Raw genomic sequence first — 22,651 nt, 5'->3', positions numbered from 1 at the left:
AACAATCTAGAAGAATTTATGGTTCGTCTACATGTAAATGTGAAACGAATATTATGATGTGAGTAATCAAAATACTCAATCAATCCAAAAAATTTGTTACAAACTAGTAACAGTTACCTTGTGGAGAATAAAAGACCAAATCAATTCTACATATGTTAATTACATTGGTATCGAAAACTCCATTTCAAAACCAACTTGCCAATTAAGTAAAGGGTAAACAAACATGATTGATTAGCCTTTATTCCACCACTATATTACTACTAGCTTTATCAATTCAAGGAATTAATATCATCTTTAGTTGTCCTAAAAACAAAGAAATAAAGCTATTATTATTTTTTTCATAAGAGGAGCAAAAAACAATGTAATTTCCTGAGAAGAGAATAAAGAAAACTACAACATGAAGTCATTTTCTAATAATAAAGAGGGCCCAAATTCTCCTTTCTTCTCACCCAATTGGACCCTTCCTCAAATCTCTTCTCCTCTCCTCTCTTTAAATTCCGCTAATACCCCTTTCTCACTTTCACTCTTATATTACATTAAACCTTTTTATTTATTTTTCCTCTACCTCAAAGTTTGAGAGAAACAAAGAAAGAGAGAGAGAGAGAATGGTGGGTTCTTGAAGCTTCTCACATTATTTTTGCTCTCTTCATAGTTTTTCAAGAAATCAAATATATGATTAGTGTGTGATGATGTTTCTTTTAATAGTAATATATGTCTTTCTTTCTCAAAGTTTAGTTTTGTTTCTTGTTCTTTGCCGTATACTTACAGGAAGTGGAAGAAGAGGTCTCAAGATGGGAAGGCTACTCAGACTGGAGAAACAGAGCTGCCGTGAAAGGCCGTCACGGTGGCATGCTCGCCGCTTCTTTCGTCTTAGGTCAGTTTCTAAATTCCATATTTACCCCTTGATTTCTCTGATGCATCTTTTAACCACACATTTATATTTTAAAACGATTCTCTAATGGGATCATTGTGATTGATTTATATATAACTTTTTTTTTTCTCTTATGAAGTGGTGGAGATATTAGAGAATCTAGCGTACTTGGCAAATGCTAGTAATCTCGTGCTATACCTAAGAGAGTACATGCACATGTCTCCATCTAAATCGGCAAATGACGTCACCAATTTCATGGGCACAGCTTTTCTCCTAGCTCTCCTAGGTGGTTTCCTCTCCGATGCTTTCTTCTCAACTTTTCAAATCTTCCTTATCTCAGCCTCCATCGAGTTCTTGGTAAGCATTTCACTCAATTCTTTTACATTTGTTAACCTCTTTATAATTTATAAACACAACACTAACAAACAAACAAACAAATCAAACTCCACTTATATAAAAATATTCAGAAACTTTGTTATCCGTTAGATTACTTTTAGTTTAGCTTAAGTTCTAAGTTATTAGCGTTGACTTTTTTTGTTTTGTCTAGACCACCACAATCATAAATCCGTTCACATTATAATAGATCCACATGTATATCTATCGTAAAAGTATATATATAACAAAATTATCACATATGAAAGAAAAAAAAGTATAGTTGTAAGCAAAAATCCAACGAACCATGCGTGCATTGGTATGCTGATAAAAAGGACAAAAGCAAGAAGAGGAGCGTGACTTTGATACGGTACCGTATCCGTATCTATACGCAAAAATGCTTTGTTATGTTTATGATCCTAACACGACCTATACGTGATAACATCTATTAAAAAAAAATATCGTACACCCTAGTTTTGTTATAACTGTCACTATCTCAGGGTCAAAAAAGGAAATTTAAAACATCTTTCTTGGGTTTCAGCAACACAACAACCTTTATAATTGTTTTTGTTATCTTGTCTTTACGTTTGATAGGGTATGAAACTATAGTGTCCACTTATATAACAATCTGCCACTCGTACCCTCGTGACTCTGCCACTTAATGGTACAAAAGACAAAACAAACTTGTAGTTGTAAAAGTACAGTTGGGGCTCTAAATGCTTTGTGGGTAGCGTTTGTGCGTTCGTATACGGATGCAAACGCAAACACTCTTTTATCTGTTTACCATTATATATGGATAGATAAATTTTGATGGTTCATGTAATATATATGGCTCTACCTATCATAATTCATAACTACACATAAATATATATAGCTGACTTAGCTTATAATTTCACTATCACTTTAGTAAAGTGTTTTTTCTTATATGTTTTGTTTTTAATTGATTAGAGTCATTTACGTATATGATAAAGAGCATTCATATTCCATGGAGTCATATATACATTAATCTAGAATTGATATATCATTGGATAATATATACTAGAGTCCAATCTTTTTAAACCCCTGCTGTTACGTCAGTGTAACCGTAGTTATTTCTTCAAGAAAAGGGATTAGCCAATGAGACGACCACACGAAAATAGGGTTTTGTCCATACCTCATTTAATAACGACGTCTCATCGTTCGTAACGGTTTCAATTATTTGTATCACGTCGCTGGCCTGACTCTCACGAACCACAAGGGTTAAACTCTCACGTGCCCTGGTCCCATATTCCCATACTATTCTTTTTAATTAACCCCCCCCCCCAAAAAAACTGTTAATTGTTTCGAATTAATGAGTTTTAACAAATCAAATATGATTAAAATGTGATTTGGGTGACGTGCAGGGATTGATCGTACTCACAATTCAAGCTCGAACACCGTCCTTAATGCCTCCATCTTGCAATGGTCCTACGTGTGCAGAAGTGAGTGGCTCGAAGGAAGCGATGCTATTCGTGGGATTATACCTTGTGGCTTTGGGAGTGGGAGGGATAAAAGGGTCGTTACCATCTCACGGAGCTGAGCAGTTTGATGAGAGTACGCCTAAAGGTCGGAAACAGAGGTCAACGTTCTTCAACTACTACGTGTTTTGTCTTGCTTGTGGAGCACTCGTGGCCGTCACGTTTGTGGTTTGGTTAGAAGACAACAAAGGATGGGAATGGGGTTTTGGTGTCTCTACAATTGCTATCTTCGTCTCGATTCTCATCTTTCTCTCTGGATCAAGATTTTACAGAAACAAGATCCCATGTGGAAGTCCTCTCACCACAATCTCCAAGGTTTGTTTTTACATTTTTAGTTCTTTGACTTTGAGAATGAGAATAAAAATGTGCCCTAAGTAATGTTTTATATGATTTGTTTGACTCAGGTCCTTCTTGCGGCTTCGTTTAAGTGCTTCACTAGTGCAAGTTCAAGCAATGCAGTTGTGAATATGGCCGTTAGTCCCTCTAATCATAGCGTAGCAAAAGGGACAAAAGAAGAAGTTAAATCACAAGGAGAAGTGGAAAAGACACGTCAAGAAGAAGCCGTGCCTCCTCAGGCACAACTAACCAACAGTTTAAGATGCTTAAATGGAGCTGCGGATGAGAAACCGGTCCATAGATTGTTAGAATGCACGGTCCAACAAGTTGAGGACGTCAAGGTTGTGCTGAAAATGCTTCCCATATTTGCTTGCACCATCATGCTCAACTGTTGCTTAGCTCAGCTTTCAACATTCTCTGTCCAACAAGCTGCTTCAATGAACACAAAGATAGGAAGCCTAAAGATTCCTCCAGCTTCCTTACCAGTCTTCCCCGTCGTGTTCATCATGATCCTCGCACCTATCTACGACCATCTCATTATCCCATTCGCTAGAAAAGCTACCAAAACCGAAACAGGAGTCACTCATCTACAAAGAATCGGAGTAGGTTTAGTTCTTTCTATATTAGCAATGGCGGTTGCAGCGTTGGTTGAGATTAAGAGAAAGGGAGTGTCTAAAGACGAAGGCTTGCTTGACTCAAAAGAAACCTTACCGGTCACTTTCCTATGGATTGCTCTTCAGTATCTTTTCCTAGGGTCAGCTGACCTATTCACACTAGCTGGACTACTTGAGTATTTCTTCACAGAAGCACCTTCTTCAATGAGGTCTCTAGCGACATCACTTTCATGGGCCTCCTTGGCAATGGGATATTATCTAAGCTCAGTGATTGTATCGATAGTAAACAGCATCACAGGGAGCTCAGGGAATACACCATGGCTGAGAGGAAAAAGCATAAACCGTTACAAACTAGACTACTTCTACTGGCTAATGTGTGTTCTTAGCGCAGCTAACTTCTTGCACTATCTCTTCTGGGCAATGCGTTACAAATATAGATCAACTGGTTCAAGAAGCTAATATCGAATCGTTTACTTCTGAGCCTTTTTTTTAATATATAATTAGAGAAGAAAATGTTTTTTACATGACCGGCTGTTATATAAAGAGATGAATGGGGGGATGCAAGTAGTGATGTTGTGGTTAGGTAAATATTTGGGGGTTTGGAGTTTTTTTTTTTTTAATCGTTGGACAATGAATGTACAGCGAATGGATATTTCAACTTGCTTTAGGCTTACTTTAATTGTTTCTTCTCTTGTGCTTTACGAAGCTGAGCTAAGCTTGATAACTTTAATATTCACAAATGTGGATACTGGAGATTTTTTGAATAGGTGAGCTAATTTAACTTTATACGAAAGAAGTGAAATTTCAAATTTGAGGGAAATGCTGTGGTTGCCTGGATTTGTTAGCTCATTTGGTTTGAGGACATAGCTCTTCACCTCATGAGTTCAAGTCCGGGCAGAGGAAGAAGATGAGAAGAAGAAGTTGATTATGAGGGAAATGCTGTGGTTTTGCCATTTGTGGTTTACCGAGAAAACGATGACTAACGAGGCCCAACGAGTTTTAATACGGGCCTACAAGAAATAATGAAACCAAACCCATTTATTTAGGTTTGGGTTAGTCAAATATTGGTAAGTAATTTATTTTTTTCTAAGAATTAATCCCTTATTTATTTCTAAATATTATACTAATTTTGAGATATTTCGAGATATTTCTATTTCTATTTTATTTTATTTTAAATAATGTAAATACTTTTTTTATCAAACATATTTTAAACTATATTTTTATTAGTTGTATTATTTTATTTAGTTATATTTTATGTAAAAAGGATAAACTAAATTGGGGTTCATATTAATACATTTTTAGTTTTTATATTTCTTTTAATTTGTGTGTAAAAACTTTAAGGGGGGTATTATTGGATTCTAACTTATAAAGAATTTTCAAGACTTCAACAAAATCATCAAAAGTAAATAAGTGAAAGATTTTTAAGAATTGGTAGAGAGTATTCTATATTGTTGTTGTTTAATTTTCTAACATCTTGTAAAGTGATCCAAACAATCTCTGTATTTTTGTGATACTTTCCATGACTTTATTTTGTGAAAAGTGTATAAAATCATGAACAAATAGCATAATAATTGAATTCATCTAGATTCTTTTGTTTTAATTGAATAAGACAAAACTTTTATCGAATTTATGAAAGTCTGAATCCAATAACCCAAATTTGTTAAGATTTTAAATGACTTTTTAAAAATCACAATCCAATAACACTAAACTTTAACAGAGTTTAAGAAAATTTTGGAACAATACTTGGGTTCATCCCTAGGGGTGAACCTCTTCATTCACCTCCTTATAAAATAAGAAAATAAAATATGTATATACTGTACATCATTATTATAAAATTTAAAACTTAAACCGCTCTTTTATAAACCCAAACCGATATATAATTTCATTCAATTATAAAATTTAAACCCTAACCATCTCATTTGTAAACCCAAACCGACATAGAATTTCGTTATAATTGTAAAATCTAAATCCTATTCATCTCATTTGTAAACCCAAACCAACATATAATTTCGTTCTAATTGTAAAATCTAAACCCTAACACCTCATTTGTAAACCCAAACCAACATATAGTTTCGTTTTAATTGTAAAATATAAACCCTAACCACTTTATTTGTAAACTCAAACCGACATATTATTTCGTTTTAATTGTAAAATCTAAAGTCTAATCACCTTATTTGTAAACCTAAACCGACACATAATTTTGTTCTAATTGTAAAATATAAATCAAGCCAATATTTAACTTTCCTTAGTTAAAAGTATACAAAATTTGTTTTGCTTTTTAATTTAAGTTTGATTTATTTTTTAAATGAAATAATGTATAAAAGATTCTGACTGGTTGAAAAAGAGGAGGCAAACTGTTTTGAATAACAGTAGATGTTAAAATAAAATTGTAAATCATCAGTTCAATAACATTGGATTTTAATGTAGATTTTTAAATCATCAGTTTAATAACAACGGATTTTAATAAACTTTTAAAAATCCAAAATTGAATAACATAGAATTTATAAATTTTACACAAATCAATTAAAATGTCAAATTGAATACAACCTCCTAAGTATTTTTCAACATCATGATCTAATAACAATTGATTCTACATAACATTTAAAGCCTTTAAAGCTCTATTCAAACCACAAACCAATAAAACTAGTTAGGGCATCTCCACTAGCGAGTACTCATCAAAATACTCTCAATAAAAAATTAATATAAAGAAGAGAGAGAATAAGGAAAGAAGAGAATCGATGCTCAGAGTGCTTACGGAAGGATCGTTTCTTAGATTTTTCTGACAGATGTATTTAGTTGCTGGTGAATATTAATAAAAAATAATATATATATAAATATAAATAAAATAATAATTTTTTTTTTAAGTAACCCTCTAGGATTGCTCCCGGTGGCGATGGTCTTACAATGGTCACTTTTTAAACTGTTGAATAATTTATTCAACTGTTGAATAACTACAATGGAGGTGTTGAATAAAAAAATAAGCTGATGTGGAGACAACAGCATTGAAAAGATTCAATACCGGTGAAACACAAAAATGTGGGTCATGGTTGCCATGTGGCAAATAATAAGTGGATGATTTTTTAATTATATAATAATATATAGATAAAAATATGTGTTTTATTTCTATTGGATGCTGAAATTTTAGATACTTTTTATCCAACCCAATTATTTGAGATCTATTATTTCATAGAATATGAAATTTTATTTATTTTTTTTATACCAAAAAATTCATCATTTTTCATCCTCTATAAATAGAGACTTGATTCACTTAATTTGGATACACAAAAAATCATATTTTTCTTATTTTATAAATTTATTTAATATTTACTTTTTTTGTTTTTTTTTTGTTTTTTTTTGAAATGAATGTAAAATTAATTCAAACTCAAAAGTGTTTTACAGTAAAACCTCTATAAATTAATAATGTTGGGACCAAGACATTTTATTAATTTATAGTGATATTAATTTATCTATAAATTAATAATTATTATTTTATAGTGTAAATTAATAATTATTAATTTATAGATATATTTTAATAGTTTGAATATTTAAAATTATGAATTGAGACAATTTTAGCAAAATATAATTATACATTCGGTTTTTGTAAATTTTATGGTATTGGAATTGAATTTATAATATATAGAAAACATTATTAACAATAAATTACAAATACAATAGACAAATTCACTTATACACATGACATACATAAATTCAAATTTATGAATAATAATATCAATTGTTGCATTTTAATAGTCAATCAAACTATCACAATATCAATGATGAATATCTAGAAAATTTCAAAAAATTAGCTATTTGTTGGCATGTTACAAAATATTTTATATCATTATAGTTTGAAAATACAACATAACAATTGTTTTATAGATATGAGATTTAGGAAAAACATAAATTATATATATGTAAATTTACATGATTATTAATTTATGATATCATTGGGACTATATTTTATATGGAGATTTCAAAAAAATTATATCTTATTATCTTATCGAATTTTGTTATTTTTTACACTGGCCCGATTTGGGACTAACAAAATTTATTAATTTATAGTGTTTATTAATTTATAGAGTATTAATTGACAGAGGTTTTACTGTATAATGACTGTAGACTTTCATTTGATATTAACTGCTACTAATAATATGTAATCACAAAAATATAAGTAAAATAAAATGAAAATATGAAATAATAATGGTGGTAGGGTATGATGTTTTAGTTTTATTAAACAAACTATTATAGGGAATAAAAGTGATGTAAGTGTTGAATTATAATCATATATATAAAAGTAGAGTTTCAATCTCTCCTTATTGGTCCACTTGGCAATGCAATTTTAACAAAAAAAAAATTTATGTTAAAACACAAATTTAAAACAATTAATTTTCACATTTAACTCACATAATATAAAACTGAAATCTTTATAGCTTCTCCCTATAAATTATGCATTAACTTTATTTCTCCACTAAGTTGTATTAATCAATTGTATTAAAACAAAACAATAAATTAGAATTGTAACTCTCATTTTTCTAAATGTAATTTTTCATCATTTCTCTTCCTATAAATACTCATTATCTTATTCTCTTAGTCTATCACTCTTTCATTCTCTCATCTTCTTCCACTACTCTCAAATCTCTTTTTTGTTTTGTTTTGTTTTGTTTTGTATTTTTTTTGTTATTGTTGTTGTATGGGTTATAAAAAATCAAATCAAATATCATTGTAAAAGCTTAGTTTTAGAGTTTGTATGATATGTATATCTTATATATTTATTTTAATCTTTTAAAATGTTTATCTCCATTTTCTATTTTATATTAACATCTTATAAGTCATTATTTTCATACTTCCTTACAATATTCACCACACAATAAGATCATAAAGTTGAAATGATCCATATGTAATTATCTATTATGTCTCTGGTTATCTCACATATTCATGTATCATTTTTAATAATTTATAAAGATCAATATAATATTTAAAGATCAATATAATTATCCATTTATCCATTTATAAAGACTATTTTGTTTTGTGATCCAATTGTTAAATCTGCAGAGATCAATATAATATATCTATATATTTTTTTTTTATGATTTGAGGTTTTTGAAAACAAAAAGAACATAATTAAACAATTGGTTTTTAGTGTCTTTAATCTAAATAAAAAATGATCCAAAAAAAAAAAACATATTCAACTGGAACTTAAATATAAAAATAAAATATAATTTTAAAAATATCATTTCACTAAATTCTCTAAAGATGAAACCATTAGTATGAAATCTAGCACTATAAATTAAATTGATGAGTGAAAACCAAAAAAATATAAGTTATCCTTGGGATTTTAAAAATTATTGAGATTGAAGAATTCATATAATTTTATAAGAAAACTAATTTAGTTTGTCACTTAAAAAGTAATATTTTTTATTTTGAAATATTATGTGTAAGTGTTGAGTTTATATCAACAAACAACCAAATCATGTGAATTTTGATTCAGCCACTTGGTATTCCTTTTATTTTAGGTTATAAAAAATTAAAATATTTATTTATAATTAAAGACATGTAACTCCATTTAACTCAAATGTAACTCCTATCCAATAATTGTACATTAATTCATTCCTCCTACTAACTTATTATCTTTCAAGAGAAATTATTTTTGGTTAAATTTTAATATTTTTTATTTATTTTGGTTGGCTAAACTTATATTCATATTTTGGTTGGCTAAATTAATATATTTCTCATGTAAAATTATTGTTTATAATATATTTCTCATTTCAAAGTTTAAAGCAATATATCATATATATAAAAGTAAGGTTTTGGTCTCTCCTTATTGGTTGATTTTCATTTAATGTTTTCTAATTTTTTTTTATTTTTTTATTTGCTTTCTAATTGCTTTAAACAATATTTAAGATCCAATAAACACAATAAATTTAACTCACACATTAAAATAAAATTATAACTGAAAATAAAATAAATTATGCATTAATCATATTCTACCACTCAATTTTATTCAAACACAATAAATTACTATTGTAACTCCATAGTTCTAAATGTAACTTCCATCATTTCTTATCATATAAATAAGCATTCTCTCAATCTATCATTCTCTCATATTGACATTCTTTTACTATCTCATTTTCACATTCTCTCATTCTCTTCTACAATACCTCAAATCATTTTTCGTTTTTTTTGTTATTTTTGATTTCTTATTTTTGTTGTATGGGTTGTAAAAAAAAATGAAATATCATTGTAAATTGTTAATGCTAAATTTTAATTTTAGAGACTACATGATATATATTTTACATTGTTCTTATTTTAAAAGATTTATCTCCTTTATCTAATTTGGATTATTATCTTATAAGTAATCATTCTCTCTTCCTCTCCCACCAATATCAAATGTTGTTATATCTCATATGTGTTGTAAGAGTTTGATTCTATATTTTAATTTAGAAAGTATTATATATATATAGATATTACATTGTTCTATTTATTAAAGATTCATCTCCATTATCTAATTTGGATTACCATCTTATAGTAAACATTCTCTCCTCCTCTCCTACCAATATCAAATGTTGTTATATCTCATATGTGTTGTAACTTGTAAGAGTTTGATTCTATATTTTAATGTAGAAAGTATTATATATATTTAACATTGTTTTCAATTTTTATTTTATTTATATAAAAAAATATTTCTTTTATATTTCTTGCCTTTCTAATCTATTCATATTTATTTTTTAAATTTGCATAGTTAAATTTTAATTCACATATGTTGGTTTTAACAAAACAATCAACTTTATTTGAGAATTAGATGTTCCTATTCATTTTTAAACGATCAATGTGTAACATATAAGCATTTTGTCTTGCAATCACAAGTTCCATTTCCATTGCTTAACTCCATGGTTAAACTATAATATATGTTGTCCTATTTGTAGGAATAACAACATACTTATTTAATTTATTTAAAAGAGCAGATGATTAAACGAAATAAACATTTCTCCAAATTTTATAATTCAATCAGTGAGTGTACTTATTACTTTGAAAAACTTTTACATTGAAGTTCATAAAATCATATAAGAAAACTAAAATACTATATCACTTCAAATTTGGAAGGAAACACTTGGTATTCCTTTTTAAAAAAGTCAAGACACATATAAAAATTTATTAATATTTAACTCACTTTAAAGACATTAAAGGTCATTTAACTCAAAAATAACTTATATCCAATAATTTAATACATTACTCCCACAAACAAAAATATATATATATATATATATATATATGTTCAAGATTGTATTTAAATATTACATAATTTTTTAGTTAGCTAAATTTATAGTCACATATATACAATATATATACATAAGAATTTATATTACTTATTAACACCATAATTCGACCCATTATTTGCTTAACTCAATATTGGTTTCAAAGCCAACTAAAGAAAAACAGAAACGATCTTATTGATATTAGACCAAAACATGGGCATACAAACATAATCACTTACACGGAAGATATTTTAAAAAAATAACTTATTATTACAACATCAACGTATGAAGGGTTTACATAAGCAGTTAATTAGAAAATCTATAATACAATAAATGTATTGGAAACAATATCAGTCAATGATAAGATTGGATCCTCAAAAGCAAGAAACAACATCTTCATAATTCATAAAAAATAAACGCCACAATTATACACATCTGAACGAAATGGTATAAACATATAGTGTATAAATAAAAGTGACAGCAAAGCCCGTATATGCCTAATTAAAACGAAATAATACAAAAGAGAAAACGAAAAAGACCAAAAAAAACAAGAAAGTGCCAACTAAACCACAATTCACGCGTTGCGTGGAAGAAAGAAAAGATGATGTGAAGGATGAAAAAGAAAAAATGGATGTTGTAAACAACAAAGTAACAAACCATTATAGATATAACCCCAACTTTAAAATTATTAATGCTAACATAAATACTTGTAAAATAGAATAATATTATTAAAAAAAGAATTGGATAAGTACGACTCTTAAAGTAGTCTCAACTAAAATCTCTTTTAAATAGAAATACAGATAAATCCGAGGTATATTAGTACCAGGTTTGTCACGAAGGAATCCCAACAATAATAACCCAAACGATTTTATACTAATTTCGTTAATTATCACAAAATCGCTTAAGCAATTTCGCCGAACCTTCCTCGGTAATTTCCTCCAACTTGCTCTGTTTTTTTTTTTTGCTTTTGCTTATAATTTGCGACTTTGCTTCCTCCTCCTCTGACCTCCTTACGCAGCCGTATAAGATTATTCTCTCCTTGTGTGTAAATTTCTCAAACTCCTCTGTTCTTCTGTCTCTCTGTAATCTAACTTTGTTTCGTCACTCGTTGATTTTGTTTCTTTCTCTGAATCGTGGACCCTTTTGGACTCCATCAATCTTAGGGTTTCGTTCTTCTGTGTAGTGGTGGGTTTTTTTGATTTCTTATTTCTCTGGTGACTGTTAGGGTTTTGTGTCTTTTTTTGTTCAATTCTTAGGTCTTATGTTCCGTTATGACCAAACCTTATAATATTGTTTTAAGAGCAGAGTCAAAAAAAATTTAAGGTCATCTTGTAGAATCTGAGTCTACTTGTCGTTGAAAATTGCTTCAAGATATGATATTTTTAAACCTTTCTCTTTGACTTGATGTATTGTTTAGTCCCCTTGTTGCTTACTTCTTGTTTTTTATCACATAAACTGATGGATTGACTTGTAAAGTTTTGGAATTTTCATGTTTTCTGATGCTTTTTGTTTTCTTGTATTTGTTTCAGGAAAGAAAAACAAACATGGGTCAAGCTTTGGGTTGTATTCAGGTTGATCAGTCGAATGTAGCAATCAAAGAGACTTTTGGGAAATTTGACGAAGTTCTTGAGCCTGGTTGTCATTGTCTGCCATGGTGCTTGGGGAGTCAAGTCGCTGGTCACCTTTCCTTACGTGTTCAACAGCTTGATGTTCGCTGCGAGACAAAAACTAAGGTCTGTTGATATGACACTTCATCTATCCTTCATGATGTACTGTTTCTGAGACTGTTTTAATGAAGGTGGTAGTATGGTTTTGGCTTTCTTTGTTGTTTTTAGGATAATGTGTTTGTCACTGTTGTTGCTTCCATTCAATACCGTGCCAAACCGGAGAGTGCTCAAGATGCTTTTTACAAGCTCAGCAACACGAGGAATCAGATTCAAGCTTATGTCTTTGATGGTTTGTTTCAAATATCCTTCCTTTACTTTTTGCTTCTTGTTCTTGATGTTGTTCTGTTTTGCCTAATGATAACTAATCGATTTTGCATAGTGATTCGAGCAAGTGTACCTAAGCTGGATCTTGACTCAACCTTTGAGCAAAAGAATGACATTGCAAAAACCGTTGAGAATGAGCTCGAAAAGGTACATCTCACTAAGCAACAATTTTGTATTTTCTGCTTGGAAAAATAATGTACATAGATTAGACTCTTAACTGCTGTTGTGTATAATATAGGCTATGTCTCATTACGGGTATGAGATTGTTCAGACACTTATTGTGGATATTGAGCCTGATGTGCACGTCAAGAGGGCAATGAATGAGATCAATGCTGGTAAGCTCAATTGTTGTTGATATCCAAGTTCTCGACTTCTATTAGTATTTGCTGAGAATCTTGCAATGTTTTGTTCTGTTTCTTGATGAAAAAAAAAAACAGCTTCTAGAATGAGAGAGGCAGCATCTGAGAAAGCTGAGGCAGAGAAGATTCTGCAGATCAAGAGAGCCGAGGGAGAAGCTGAATCGAAATACCTTTCAGGTATGGGTATAGCCCGTCAGAGACAAGCCATTGTGGACGGTCTGAGAAACAGCGTGCTCGCCTTCTCTGAGTCTGTTCCAGGGACATCTTCTAAAGACGTGATGGATATGGTTCTGGTGACTCAGTACTTTGACACATTGAAGGAAATCGGTGCGTCTTCGAAGTCAAACTCGGTGTTCATACCTCACGGTCCAGGTGCTGTTAGGGACATTGCTACACAGATCAGGGATGGTCTTCTTCAGGGTAACGCTGCTGAGTAGAGAGAGGTCTCTCAAAGTACAAAAGCTTTTCAGTGGTTTAGAGTTGTGTTTGCTACTTCTAGTTTCTTCTTTAGCGTTTGGTTTTTCAATCTACGAAATTTATATGGAGTTCCTCAAATATGTTTAGGCTTGTTGTGAGACTGGTTTGTGGATATGATTTGGGATTTGAAATATCTGACACACTTCGGGTTTTAGTGTGATTTATCATTTTTTCATGATTGTTTTCTATTAAAGATATGTTTTTCATCTTTTTTTTTGTCTTCTCTTCAATATTGTTTTCTGTTTCTGTTAAACATACGCTATATGCTATGTGGAAAAAAATGAAAAAAATAATAATTTCATCACTCATCATAGGATTACACAATGATAAGTTTTAGTTGATTATAAGAACCCAAAATTTTCAATATAAGTTCCAAATAGCGTTTTTTAAAAAAGAAATAAAATAAAACAAATTAAATAACTTGTTTAACAAAAAGTTGTTACTACTTTTTAGATATTTACGATACCAACCAATGAGATCTTTGCTTAACGATTCAGAAACAAAACAATCATCGCAACTAAACACAAAATTGTATTCATAAAAAAAAAAAAATCATACTGAATATATTAAAGTTTACCGACGAGGCAGAGATCACGAAAATGTATGGCCCGCTTAAGCTTACGTGGCTTATGTTTCAATTATTTAAGTCCACGCATTACTCGAACTCGAATCTCAATAAAGGGATCTTCCCTTTCAGCAAATCCTAAAAGTAATTTATATATATATATATATATATATTTTTATTGTATATTAATTTTCAACGACTCTTAACCTCTTCTTCACTCTCTCGCTGCACAAAAAAAATATCTTCTCTCTCTCGTTCACGAAGCTGCTGCCATGTCCACCGTTCCCATTGAGTTTCTTCTACACCATTCTCATCTTCGTCACAACTCGAGAAGTTACCGCGGAACTAGAAGCTTCTTGCCTTGCTCGTTAAATCTCCGTTCTCGTTTCACTAGTTCCAACAAACTACTAGTACTAAACTCATCGATTGGTTCCGCCACGAGTGCCTTAGGTCTTCGCAGCTCCAAGTACGTCGCGATTCGTGCTAGCTCTTCCGATACTGCCGTCGTGGAAACCTCTCAATCGGAGTCGGATGATGTAATTTTCAAGGAAAATTTCCCTGTTCAGCGAATCGAAAAGGTTTTCTCAATCCCCCGTATTGTATCACACTCACATTTGCTGTTGTTAGTTGAATCGACTCGATTGATTGATTTGTGGATCGAATAGGTTAAAGATCATAGGTTTTAGTTTGTGTATGTGTGTGTGTTTTTGATGAATTTTATGGATTTTGATTTCGATTTTGGAATGGTAGGCAGAAGGAAAGATTTATGTACGATTGAAGCAAGTGAAGGAGAATGATTGGGAGCTGAGTGTTGGATGTAGTATCCCTGGGAAATGGATTTTGCATTGGGGAGTTTCATATGTGGGTGACACTGGCAGGTCCTTTCCTTTTCCTTTCTAACCTTTTGTTTTTTTGTTGGTATCCTCATTGTAGTAATGGACTAATGGGGAAATCTCTATTCCCTTGATGTTCTCTACTTTTTGAATTCTGACAGTGAATGGGATCAACCTCCGGAAGATATGAGACCTCCTGGTTCATTTGCCATCAAGGTACTACTCGGCATTTTCACTTTTGGTTTTGGTACTGGTTGTACAGTTTCTTCAAATGTTACTGTACTTCTGCAAAACTGTAACATTTGTTTGTCTGGTATGGATCAGGACTATGCTATAGAGACACCTTTGGAGAAGTTATCCGAAGGAGATTTTGAAGTTACTATTAAACTAAATCTAGAAAGCTCAGTAGCTGCTCTCAATTTTGTTTTGAAGGTTCTCTTTGTTAACCTTTTGCTATAAAGATGGATTCGTTTACCCTTAGTTGTGTTGTGCATTTATTTGGGACTGTTTGTTTTCCAGGACGAAGAAACTGGGGCATGGTATCAGCACAAAGGGAGAGATTTTAAGGTTCCTCTTGTGGATGATGTTCCAGATAATGGAAATCTGATCGGAGCAAAGAAAGGGTTTGGTAAGTGGCTAGGATTTTTATATCTACCACTGTTATCCCGACTGTAGATTTTTCATTCTTATACTTTGGCATTCCTTTACTTTTTAATGTAGAACTATTCTTTTTCAAGTTACTTTCTTGAATCTTCAAACTGATCGAGACTTGCTTCTCTTGAATCTCTAGGTGCCATTGGTCAGCTTTCAAACATCCCTCTCAAACAAGAGAAATCTGGTGTAGAAGTTGAAAAAGAGAGCAAGAGCTCATCCGATTCTACAATAGAAAGGAAAGGTCTTCAAGAGTTTTACGAGGAGATGCCAATTAGTAAACGTGTTGCTGATGATAACTCAGTCAGTGTCACCGCAAGGAAATGCCCTGAAACATCTAACAACATTGTATCAGTTGAAACCGATTTACCGGGTGATGTTACTGTCCACTGGGGAGTTTGCAAAAACGGCAGTAAAAGATGGGAAATTCCTTCTGAACCTTACCCCGAAGAAACATCGTTGTTTAAGAACAAGGCATTACGCACTCGTTTACAGGTACGTGTAGAAGTATGTTCCTTGGCAAGATTCACATGTTCAGATTTGGCGAAAATCAGTTTTGTTGTGTCTCTCTAATATTAGTCGGTGAGATTCAAATTAGTTCTTGGTTAACACCTGGCATATTGGTAACTGTCCAAGAAATTTTGAGGTTTTGCATGCCTGGTTTTTAACTTAGAATTAGGATAGTTTGGAACAGAATGCATTTGGTTCTTAATTTTTGCACCCTATTAGAAATGGCCGTCATACTTATACCACGTGATCCTGTCACTGTCTTTGCGCCTGCTTCCAGATGTCATCCAAATATTTTGTTTACCTTTCTTATTAGAATACTTTCTGCTTCTATCACTGAAATTATTACCTAAGTGTTTATGCATATGAACATTCTGCAGCGAAAAGACGATGGAACTGGATCGTTTGGATTATTCTCTCTGGATGGAAAGCTTGAAGGATTATGTTTTGTTCTTAAGTTAAATGAAAATACTTGGCTAAATTATAGGGGGGAAGACTTCTATGTCCCTTTCCTTACTTCAAGTAGCTCGCCTGTTGAAACTGAAGCTGCTCAAGTGAGTGAACACACACCAAAAACAGATAAAGAAGTGTCTGCCAGTGGATTTACTGATGAAATCATCACTGAGATTAGGAACTTGGCCATTGACATTTCCCATCATAAGAATCAGAAGACAAACGTAAAAGAAGTGCAGGAAAACATTCTACAAGAAATTGAGAAACTGGCTGCGGAGGCATATAGCATATTTAGAAGCACAACTCCAACTTTTACCGAGGAAAGTATTTTAGAATCAGAGGCTGAAAAGCCTGAAATTAAAATCTCCTCAGGAACCGGCTCCGGATTTGAGATATTATGCCAGGGATTCAACTGGGAGTCCCATAAATCTGGGAGATGGTACCTGGAACTTCAAGAAAAAGCCAGTGAGTTAGCTTCACTTGGATTCACCGTTTTGTGGTTACCTCCACCGACAGAATCTGTGTCACCTGAAGGGTACATGCCTAAAGACCTGTATAACTTGAATTCCAGGTGAGCTCTCCATTTTTACTAAACTGTCTATTATCGCTTAGTTGCTTGAAATTTCATCATGAATCTGGGGTGGTTCAATCTTCAAGTGGGGTTAAATGAACTTCTGGTTCAATACTGTTTTTGTTGTCTTAATTGATGGTCAGCCAGAGTGGAAATGTTTTTATCTTATGACAGTTACAAAATGCAGTGGTAGTGTGTATCAGATAAGAAACAATATAGTAGCATGTATCTGAATACCTGTTTTTCCACTTGTTTTTGTTGCTAACTTTCAGATATGGAACTATTGATGAGCTAAAAGATACTGTGAGGAAATTTCACAAGGTTGGGATCAAAGTTTTAGGTGATGCAGTTTTGAATCACCGCTGTGCACACTTCAAGAATCAAAATGGTGTATGGAATTTATTTGGAGGACGTTTGAACTGGGATGATAGGGCAGTAGTTGCAGATGACCCTCATTTTCAGGTATATATTTCCTTTAAAAATAAATAGAACTTTGATCTTATTGCTATATAACAAAATGCAAGCAAATTCTTTGATAGAAAAATGTGCCTTTTCGCTGAAGTATACTATATTTGATTTTGGGTAATGCTTTTGAGGGAGATAAGATGCTAATGGTCTCTATTATCCTTGATGGTTATACATTGATTCAGGGTAGAGGAAACAAGAGCAGTGGAGATAATTTCCATGCTGCACCAAACATAGATCACTCACAGGACTTTGTTAGAAAGGATATTAAGGAATGGCTATGCTGGATGAGGTAAGTTCCCCTGTCATTTCTTTGATTTTCTACTCTGTCATTTCTTTGATTTTCTACTGATTGGTTTTGGTGTCTGATATCATCCGCCATTTCGATTCACCTGCAGAGAAGAAGTTGGTTATGATGGATGGAGGCTTGATTTTGTAAGAGGGTTTTGGGGAGGTTATGTGAAAGACTATATGGATGCTAGCAAACCGTACTTTGCTGTTGGTGAATATTGGGATTCCTTAAGTTACACGTATGGAGAAATGGACTACAATCAAGACGCACATCGTCAGAGGATTGTTGACTGGATTAATGCAACTAGTGGAGCTGCTGGTGCTTTTGATGTCACAACCAAAGGAATTCTACATGCGGTACTAAAAATATCCATCTTGTAGCGTTTGATACAACAATGGGGTTTGTGGTAAATAAGATCTGGTAACTTTCTGTGTGCAGGCTCTTCAAAAATGTGAGTATTGGAGACTCTCAGATCCAAAAGGGAAGCCTCCAGGTGTAGTTGGATGGTGGCCTTCTCGTGCTGTAACGTTCATAGAGAATCATGACACTGGCTCTACTCAGGTTTTTGTTTCTCACCATTTCAACTATCACCAAGTCTCTGTTTGAAGCCGTTTTAATGATTATTTTTCCCTGTTTCTAAAGGGCCACTGGAGATTTCCGGAAGGGAAGGAAATGCAAGGATATGCTTACATCTTGACTCATCCAGGAACACCAGCAGTGTTCTTCGACCATATCTTCTCAGATTATCATTCCGAGATTGCTTCTCTTCTCTCGCTCAGGAACAGACAGAAACTCCACTGTCGGAGCGAGGTAAAACTACTTTCAGGAACTCACTCTCTAAACATGTATCTTACTAAATACGACGGATCTTGAAACCAGCCTCATTTGTTTTCTTGTTTTTTGGGGTTTATAAAGGTGAATATAGACAAGAGCGAGAGAGATGTCTATGCAGCTATAATAGATGATAAAGTTGCAATGAAGATTGGACCAGGGCATTACGAACCACCAAACGGATCCAAAAACTGGTCCGTAGCTGTCGAAGGCAGAGACTACAAGGTGTGGGAATCATCTTAAGAAGCAGGTAAAATTTGTACGTGTGTGGTGAAGTAGTAAGTAAATAAAAAATGTTCCTGGAGGGAAATTGTTATATATATTATTTCAGGGAAGAACCAGAAATAAGCTTACCTGGAAATTGTGATGTAGCCTGTTGGGTGTGGTGGGACTAAACACCAGATTTAAGATTTGTCCCAATTTTTACAATACTGAGAGAATATTCATATAGTTTGATATTGGTTGCTTGTAAAGTGTATGCATATATATGAAGAGCATGTGTTAAGGTGATTAGGTGACTAAAAAAGTCAAGAAGATATACATTAATTTTGGTATGATTGATTCATAAACAAAATTCTAAAGATAAATTTTTTTTATTATCTTATATATTTCAATATTTTTGTATGATTGATTCATAAACAAAAATTACAAAATATTTTACTCTCTTTCTAATTCTTCCAAATAAATCCCACTAATTATTCTTACTATTATGATAAAAATTGACAAGAACATGTATCCTGGAGAAGATACATAGTTTAAAGGTGATGTGAGTAGCAATCTTGCATCTATGTTTATGCCGTTCGGAGGGCATTTGTCGTGTTGAAATTGGTGCTTTTCTAAACTCTATCGAATTATGTCCAAAAGAAATAATATGTTTATTTTGCTGAACAAAAAAAAAAAAAATCAATAATATCTTTACTATATTAATTGGGAAGTACAAATTACTATATTAATTGCAAGTACAAATATGAAACTAACCTTAAAATATGTAAAAAAATAACATTCAATTGTCATTAGAAAACTTAATTATGATTAATTAATTAAATAAATAAATATTAGTAATTAAAAATGAAAGTTGGGGGACACATAAAATAAAATAAATTGTAGAAAAGTAAAATAAAAAATCTATTAGAATCAAACATAATTCATACTTTAAAAAAAATTAACAGCTAAGATTTTAAAAATTTTATCGAATAAAATCTATATAACCACAAATTTTATCAAAAAACTTTTCCACCACGGTTAAAATTTTTATCAAAAATTTAATCGAATAAAATATATAATAGTTATGTTTAATGGCTTAATTTTAAAAATTAATAAATAAAAGATATAGATATAGTATCTTATCTATTTTAAAAATTTATATATATATATATATATATATATATATATATACTTTTTGTCAACCATTGGGTCACAACTGGCCGGCCCATTAGCCAAATTCCTACATTCGTCGGAATCGGGATTCGATCCCTGGTGTGATGTTGCCTTTTACAATTGGACTTACCTCTCTTTAGAAAAATAAAACGAAGTTGAGATTTAAATATATTCAATACTGGAAGGTGTTTATTACAGACAATAAAGGGAAGCCACATAAAAAACAATGAATGTTGTTTTCAAAGAGGTTTTTAAGAACCTTCACTACGTATATTTAGTTGCTCTTTTTACATGCCAGTTATATTTTTTTACTTACTTCACAGCTATAGCAAGAATTACGTTTAATTGACAAAGGTCTAAACAATTTTATTCATTACATGCAAATATTTTATTGACAGGTTTTTCAATAAACATTTTTAAAATTTTAATATAAGCAAACGAATTTTTAATCACAAACTATTATAAATAACATAATAACAAAATAAATTATTACAAATTTTCATCAAATAAAGCTCAGCCCGCGGTTTTCCACGGATTAGTACCTAGTTTTGTATCAATCAGGAAAACACACCGGATTTGGATGTATAGTATATATTATGAATAGTTTCAAAGAAAGATAAGGATAAATTACTTATATATTAAATTTGTAAGTTATTTAGAGGAGAATTAATATATGACAGAGAAATGGATAACCTGCAACTGAGAGAACACATAGACAACGAACCAAGAAGATTAAATATTTCATTCCTAGATTTGATAAGTTTGAATAATAGAAACATATTTCATTTGGTACATACAAAAGATATTGTAGGATTTCAAAAAATCATGGTCATGGCATTGGCATTAGTTGGAAAATCATAAAAATATGATAAGAACTTGATAATAACTAGTATCCAAGAGAAGAGAAGAGTTACAAATAACACTCACACATATAATGAGTTTAAATATGAGTAGAGTTACTATTGGGGCAAAAGTAATGGATTTGTTTAAAAACTACAAAAAACAGTAAATAGATGTTGAATAGTCGTTTTTATTGATCAAAATCTCGAGCTCAAATACAAGAATTTAAGGCACAACAAAAACCTCTATCCGATGTTCTAGAATTGAGTCATGTGTTTTGTGTTTTAGTTTTCTTATTTTGGTCTCAATGATGTCTCTTGTTGAGGTCACTGGTAAAGTCAATCATTAGACTCTTGGTCCACTGGTAAAATCTCTTGATCCATTAACAGATTTAGTCACGAGACTTTTGGGCAATTGACCAAGCCAGTCAAGAGACTTTCGACTCAATGACAGAGTCGGCTATGAGACTCTCGGTTTACCGAACCGATTACAAGACTTTTTCTTTTATATGATAAATTCAGATTTTCGTTGACTTTATCCCTAGAATATGCATTGATTCAATAAATTCTATTTTATTAATTGAGATAATAAAATTATATCCAACAGTTACAGAACACTCACACAATTTCTTATGTTTAAATATGAGTAGAAATTTAAATCAATGAGATGTTTGTTTAAACTCCTTCATAACACTCACACATATAATGATTTTTGTATCCTTGACAAGAACCACCGAGAAAACCTTGTTCATTACAGTAAGTATAACACTTCGCTTTTCTGTCCACGCCGTTTGGATCTTCGCATTTTTTTCCCGTTGGGGTTTGTGCTTCTCCAAATTCTATCAGTATGTTGAAAGGAAAATTAGTAGTTTTATTTGCTAAAGTAAGAAAATAAGAAATGATGTTTCCTATGAATCAGGCAAACACATTAACTTTTGAATGTCTACAATATATTATGAATAATTCCAACTAAAAATAAATAAATCTGAAGAATATCTGATATTGTAAATCTATTTGACTAAAGGGAACCATATGCCAAATAAAATGATTACCTGTGGTTGAGAGAACACATAGAAAAAGAATAAAGAAGAATGAAACCTTTTTAGATGCCATTTTCTTATCTGAAGTTATTTTTTCTTACAACTATGAGTGAATTTATAGCTAACAAGGAGACTTTGGTAGACCTCAAATATGACTAGATACATTTACAAACATTTCCAAATCTGTAATGATATTTTTTTCAAATAAAGAATATTCTTACAGCAAATATATATGGTCAAAGATATATATATCTAAAATGACATTTTTGGATAAGCATTAGCATAAGAACTTGACTGGAATAGCGGATAGTAGAGTATGCTCTGATTAATTATAGCTGCACAGTGCACAGCATAATGAGGAATGTGAAATGTACACGAACCCTTCATTATGAGGTTGTTCCATATTGTCACTTGACTAGGACTCTCAATGTTTGACAAAGTTTTTTTTTTTTTTTTTT

At 31.5% G+C, this 22,651-nt stretch overlaps 4 protein-coding genes across 7 annotated transcripts; 3 read left to right on the top strand and 1 right to left on the bottom strand.

The window, feature by feature from the left end:
* Nucleotides 539-4,370, top strand: LOC104788064 (protein NRT1/ PTR FAMILY 4.6). Its single transcript, XM_010513744.2, has 5 exons — nucleotides 539-608; nucleotides 769-874; nucleotides 1,011-1,228; nucleotides 2,626-3,054; nucleotides 3,144-4,370. Exons 1-5 carry the CDS (start codon nucleotides 606-608, stop codon nucleotides 4,146-4,148), a joined length of 1,761 nt encoding a protein of 586 aa, XP_010512046.1. The 5' UTR covers nucleotides 539-605; the 3' UTR covers nucleotides 4,149-4,370.
* LOC104788062 (hypersensitive-induced response protein 2-like) lies at nucleotides 11,760-13,979 on the top strand. Of its 4 annotated transcripts, none has more exons than XM_010513742.2 (6): nucleotides 11,760-11,870; nucleotides 12,472-12,675; nucleotides 12,778-12,898; nucleotides 12,989-13,080; nucleotides 13,172-13,268; nucleotides 13,371-13,979. In XM_010513742.2, exons 2-6 carry the CDS (start codon nucleotides 12,487-12,489, stop codon nucleotides 13,727-13,729), a joined length of 858 nt encoding a protein of 285 aa, XP_010512044.1. In that variant the 5' UTR covers nucleotides 11,760-11,870; nucleotides 12,472-12,486; the 3' UTR covers nucleotides 13,730-13,979. The 4 variants fall into 4 exon arrangements, with proteins under 4 accessions (XP_010512044.1, XP_010512043.1, XP_010512045.1 ...); XM_010513741.2 differs by lacking the exon at nucleotides 11,760-11,870 and adding an exon at nucleotides 11,891-11,983; XM_010513743.2 differs by lacking the exon at nucleotides 11,760-11,870 and adding an exon at nucleotides 11,915-11,987.
* On the top strand, nucleotides 14,527-19,447 carry LOC104788061 (alpha-amylase 3, chloroplastic). The gene is made up of 13 exons (XM_010513739.2): nucleotides 14,527-14,912; nucleotides 15,085-15,212; nucleotides 15,329-15,383; nucleotides 15,492-15,599; nucleotides 15,687-15,795; nucleotides 15,958-16,313; nucleotides 16,706-17,349; nucleotides 17,622-17,811; nucleotides 18,000-18,106; nucleotides 18,213-18,462; nucleotides 18,545-18,667; nucleotides 18,749-18,916; nucleotides 19,022-19,447. The coding sequence occupies exons 1-13, from the start codon at nucleotides 14,607-14,609 to the stop codon at nucleotides 19,178-19,180; spliced, it is 2,703 nt and encodes a 900-aa protein (XP_010512041.1). The 5' UTR covers nucleotides 14,527-14,606; the 3' UTR covers nucleotides 19,181-19,447.
* Nucleotides 21,829-22,266, bottom strand: LOC104789741 (putative defensin-like protein 33). Its single transcript, XM_010515389.1, has 2 exons — nucleotides 22,206-22,266; nucleotides 21,829-21,992 (listed from the first exon to the last, which is right to left on the bottom strand). Exons 1-2 carry the CDS (start codon nucleotides 22,264-22,266, stop codon nucleotides 21,829-21,831), a joined length of 225 nt encoding a protein of 74 aa, XP_010513691.1.

Source organism: Camelina sativa, chromosome 5, assembly GCF_000633955.1.
Source record: "Camelina sativa cultivar DH55 chromosome 5, Cs, whole genome shotgun sequence".
NCBI lineage: Eukaryota > Viridiplantae > Streptophyta > Magnoliopsida > Brassicales > Brassicaceae > Camelina > Camelina sativa.
The sequence above is the reverse complement of the archived record's forward strand: the minus strand, read 5'-3'. Positions and strand labels throughout refer to the sequence as shown.